The 4,096-nt window shown below is 54.4% G+C and overlaps 1 protein-coding gene across 1 annotated transcript; it reads right to left on the bottom strand.

Annotated features, from left to right (window-relative positions):
• Positions 1–2,402: 2,402 nt before the first annotated feature.
• Positions 2,403–3,529, bottom strand: LOC119097454 (proclotting enzyme). Its single transcript, XM_037220520.1, has 2 exons — positions 2,885–3,529; positions 2,403–2,733 (listed from the first exon to the last, which is right to left on the bottom strand). Exons 1-2 carry the CDS (start codon positions 3,508–3,510, stop codon positions 2,403–2,405), a joined length of 957 nt encoding a protein of 318 aa, XP_037076415.1. The 5' UTR covers positions 3,511–3,529.
• Between the last annotated feature and the right edge of the window lie 567 nt (positions 3,530–4,096).

Below are 4,096 nucleotides of genomic sequence, written 5' to 3'. Positions count from 1 at the left end.
CCGTCACTACATGTCATTCATCCGTCGTCAGCAAAGATACCATCACCATCTGACGTTCATTTGTCATCAGCGACCATTCCTTCACTACATGTCGTTCATCCGTCGTCAGCGAAGATACCGTCACCATCTGACGTTCACCTGTCATCAGCGACCATTCCACCGTTCACGGCGATTCCGTCACTACATGTCGTTCATCCGTCGTCAGCGAAGATACCGTCACCATCTGACGTTCATCTGTCATCAGCGACCATTCCTTCAACCAGTGAAGCCTCACTGTCGTTAACAACGATCCCCTCACCAACTGACGTCCATTCGTAGTCAGCGACGATCCTGTGTTCCAGGCAAGCCTATTCATCGTCAATGACGATCTTTTAACCAAGCAACCGCTAGTTGCCGTCAGCGACGATCTTATAACCAAGTGAAGCCTCATCGTCCTAGACGATGGTACTGTCACCAAGTGACGTCTTAATGTCGTTCACGACGATCCCGTCACCAAGTGACGCCTGCGTGTCTGTCTGTGTCTGTGCCTGTGTGTCTGTGTCTGTGTCTGTATCTGTGTCTGTGTCTGTGCCCATGTTTGTGCCTGTGTCTGTGTCTTTGTCTGCGTGTTTGAAAGACACGAAGCAATGCAGAAGCGACAGTAGCAGCCACCCAAGAAGTTAGCTAGGAAGTAACCGGCATAACCCTTTATGCCACATGTACACAGTCCAGACAGACAATCATGCATAAAAACTAGTTAGTACTCCTTTTCCAAGCCCAAGAAGATGCCGAGGGTGTGTTGTCTGCGATTGAAGGCTCTACCAATATCTACGTCTTAAAGTACCGGGCGATTAATTAGGCTTCCGTCTTGGAGCAAACCGCTCTGTTCATTCTCTAGCAGATCAAGCAGCTCCAGGAACCACACACGTCTGTTGCTGGCCATTTTTTTGAAAAGCTTGCACAGAAACAATTTCAGTGAGATAGAATGGTAATCAGATGGACAATTGCCACATTTTCAAGTCTCAAAGGAGGGATAGAGGTTGATTCCTGCCATTGGCCTGGGTAATTGTGACTGGTTCATATATAGTTCAGCAGTGCAAGGACCCGACCTCATTTCAAAGCTCATGAATAGGTAGAGCGCCATCCGCTTAGTTCAATTTGGCGTGTCAAAAAAGCTTGATGTTATAAACCAAACATCCTGGGTTTGAAAAACTGAGCAGAATACGGAAATCTCAAGATACTCAAACTTGTTGAGCAATAACTTGGGCTGGCAAACGTAATATGATCACATAACACCTAGCGAAGTTAAGGTAGGAACATTCCGCGGCCCATGCAAATCTCCTAGCATTGCAACTATGGTCTGGCATTGCCGATCTACCGATCAGCTGAGTTTAGTTAAAGTTACAGTGCAGTTTAGAGTACTGCTGGACATGTTTGCTGAGAAAACACACATTGGGTTATTACGTTCATGCAGGCATTCCGGAGGGTTGCAATTGGACCCTCTTCGGAAGAGAAACATGCCGAAATAATCTGGAGAGCATGCCGCAACTTCCAACATGTTCAACCCAAAGCCGATGATTTATTTTCGGTAGGCCCAGTTCCTGTGTATACAAAGTTGCCGACCATGGTCCGCCAGCCTGCCTACCGCACCCCTGACATATGCCATGCCGCCTAGTCATTAATCAAACCAGTAGTCATAGTCATGACTCACTGCCATATGCTACGCTGTGATTACTTGCTGTATGCGGGACGCATGGGCTTTTACTAAACCGCTCATGTTTCGCACAATTAGTTGTGCAGCGAGCTGTATTTTGTAACAACACATCCCCGCGTCCAAAATACTTCAACTCTTCAGTCGCAAGGTTCCATGCAACCAACGTATTTTCATCTCCATGCAAGCGCTTACAGGTAGATAAGGCAGCACTTGTCATCAAACAGAAATACTTGAGGTCATCGAAATAGCTAAACGGGTGAAACCATGCACACCAACGCGATGAACAGCGAGCGCATCGCTTATTACATATATGAACCAATTACCGCACTACGCATCTCATCTTATATCATCCAGAGACAGTCCACGCAGTTGTCGCACAGGTCATAACATCATTCAGATAGGATGCCGGTAACGTATTGGATAACGCGTCTGCGTTAACCACTGCACGTCTGGGGAGCCAGAGGTGCGCGGTTCGATTCCCCGCGGTGCCCGCCCTTCCTGCCAGGGTGAGAGGCGGGCGCACGCCATATAACCTCAGCAAAGTGCGTCGTCGAGTGCGTCGCAAAGTCTCAACGACAACAATATCATACATATTATATATATTATTTCGCGGTTGCCTTAATACATGTTAAGACATCGCATTTCGATCAGAAACGTGCTCGATTGGAGAGCCACCAGCAAAGCTGTGGTCCTACTGGAGTTATTAGAGTCACTGCCGCTGGCTGTTGTCCACGATCCAGGGGATGTACTTGGACACCTTGGTGTAGATGCCCGGATACTTTGGGTTTCCGCAGCCCAGGCCGGTGGAGACGACACCGATCACCTGGTAACGATCGTCGGCGCCCTGGATCACCAGAGGGCCGCCAGAGTCGCCTTGACAAGCGTCCTTGGACGTGCCGTCGCGGCCGTTGGCGCATACCTTGGTGCCCTGGAAACCGCCGGGGAACAAGGTATCGAAAGACGGCGCCTCGCGGTAGTTGCGCTCGCACTGCGCCGGGTCCACCACCTGCAGACGCACCTCCTGCAGCGCCTCTGGCACGCTGCCGGCGAACTGGACCCGGCCCCAGCCGGCCAGGTCGGCCTCCTGACCCGTGTGGTCGGCGTCGGGCGGCGGCAGGCAGGCGGGCTGCACGCGCGCGCCCAGCGCCGCCGGCCGGGACAGCAGCAGCAGCGCCACATCATTCTGCGAGCGCCGGTAGGGGGTGGAGCACGACACGGGACACGCCGAGGTCCTGGTGGCGGCCGTCTCGGGTGTGCGAGATGTTGTACTCGCCCAGCCGCACGACCAGCTGGGGCGGCTGTCGGCCGTTGACGCAGTGCGCCGCCGTCAGCACCGTGCTGGGGGCGATGAGCGTGCCGCCACAGGTCCAGCGCGTTTCGCCTTCCTTCCGCTCGCCGAGCAGCGCCATCCACGGCCACTTGCTCGGAGTGGCTGGCACACCGCCGACCACTGGCATGATGGGGAAATCTGGCGCAGCTTCTATGACCGGTTGCATCCGCCGAACGCTGCGGATGGACCTGCTGAAGATGACCCCGCCGGGCTGCACTCGGCCGCATTCTTGCACCAGCTGCTGGAAAGTCTCCGACGCGTCCGGGGCCGCGGTGGTTGTCAGAATCAGCTGGTTGCGGGGGCAGCAAACCTGTCCGTCGCAGTTCCGCGTCCGCTCCGCGTTGGCTTGTCGGCACTTGTCAGGTGTCACGCACGTTCCAAAACCAAAGTCCCGACTCGCACAGGTACCCGCAAAGCTGAAATCGATAGCCTGTCCCTGGACTAGCGCCAGCATCACCGCGGTGGCGGCGATTGAAGCGAACAGCATCTTGCGGCCGCTACTCAGCCCCGCCGAATCGCGACTGACTGGGCTGGGTCCCGCTGGGAGGCACGCTCTCCTCCGAAAAAACCCAGGCGCAGCACCCACTGACGTCATCAGTGCTCAGTGCCGAGCGCCGCAAGCAGCTAAAACCGGTTTGAGCGCTGCTCTCTGTCACTGCACTCAGGCGCTCGCCTTGTGGGGCGTCACCGGTGTGGGGCGACGTTTCTTCAGGGGCGTTGTGGTCCAACTCGTGGGCGACATCGCATCGCTATGCCTAACATCGCATCGTTAAGTGCGAGCTAGTCCAGGCTTGTGCACACTGAGGCGCTGACCAAGCATTGCCATGCGCTGTTGCGATGCAGATCGTCAAGACTGACACGGATTAGCAGAGCTTATAGACAGATGCAGTCAAGTAAACTTGATTCTGTGTAGGGATTCAGCGCTCTTTGTGGAACCGGGCGGGATCTTGTCCTGACCTGTCTCCACCCCGCGACCACTTTGTGTAGGAGATATCCTTCTACCACGTAGCAAACCCGACCCGCGGCTCTGCTCGCCTTGGGTCTGACCCTTTCCAGCCCTTTCGACGAATTAT

The sequence above is a fragment of the Pollicipes pollicipes genome, unplaced genomic scaffold (genome assembly GCF_011947565.3).
Source record: "Pollicipes pollicipes isolate AB1234 unplaced genomic scaffold, Ppol_2.1 Scaffold_1536;HRSCAF=1809_pilon_pilon_pilon, whole genome shotgun sequence".
NCBI lineage: Eukaryota > Metazoa > Arthropoda > Thecostraca > Pollicipedomorpha > Pollicipedidae > Pollicipes > Pollicipes pollicipes.
Note: the sequence above shows the minus strand (reverse complement) of the source record. Positions and strands in the feature narration are given on the sequence as shown.

Coding starts and splice junctions, on each gene's coding strand:
- LOC119097454 (XM_037220520.1), bottom strand. CDS start 3,510: ATGCTGTTCGCTTCAATCGCCGCCACCGCGGTGATGCTGGCGCTAGTC. Junction 2,734..2,884: donor GTGCTCCACCCCCTACCGGC/GCTCGCAGAATG, acceptor GTTCGCCGGCAG/CGTGCCAGAGGCGCTGCAGG.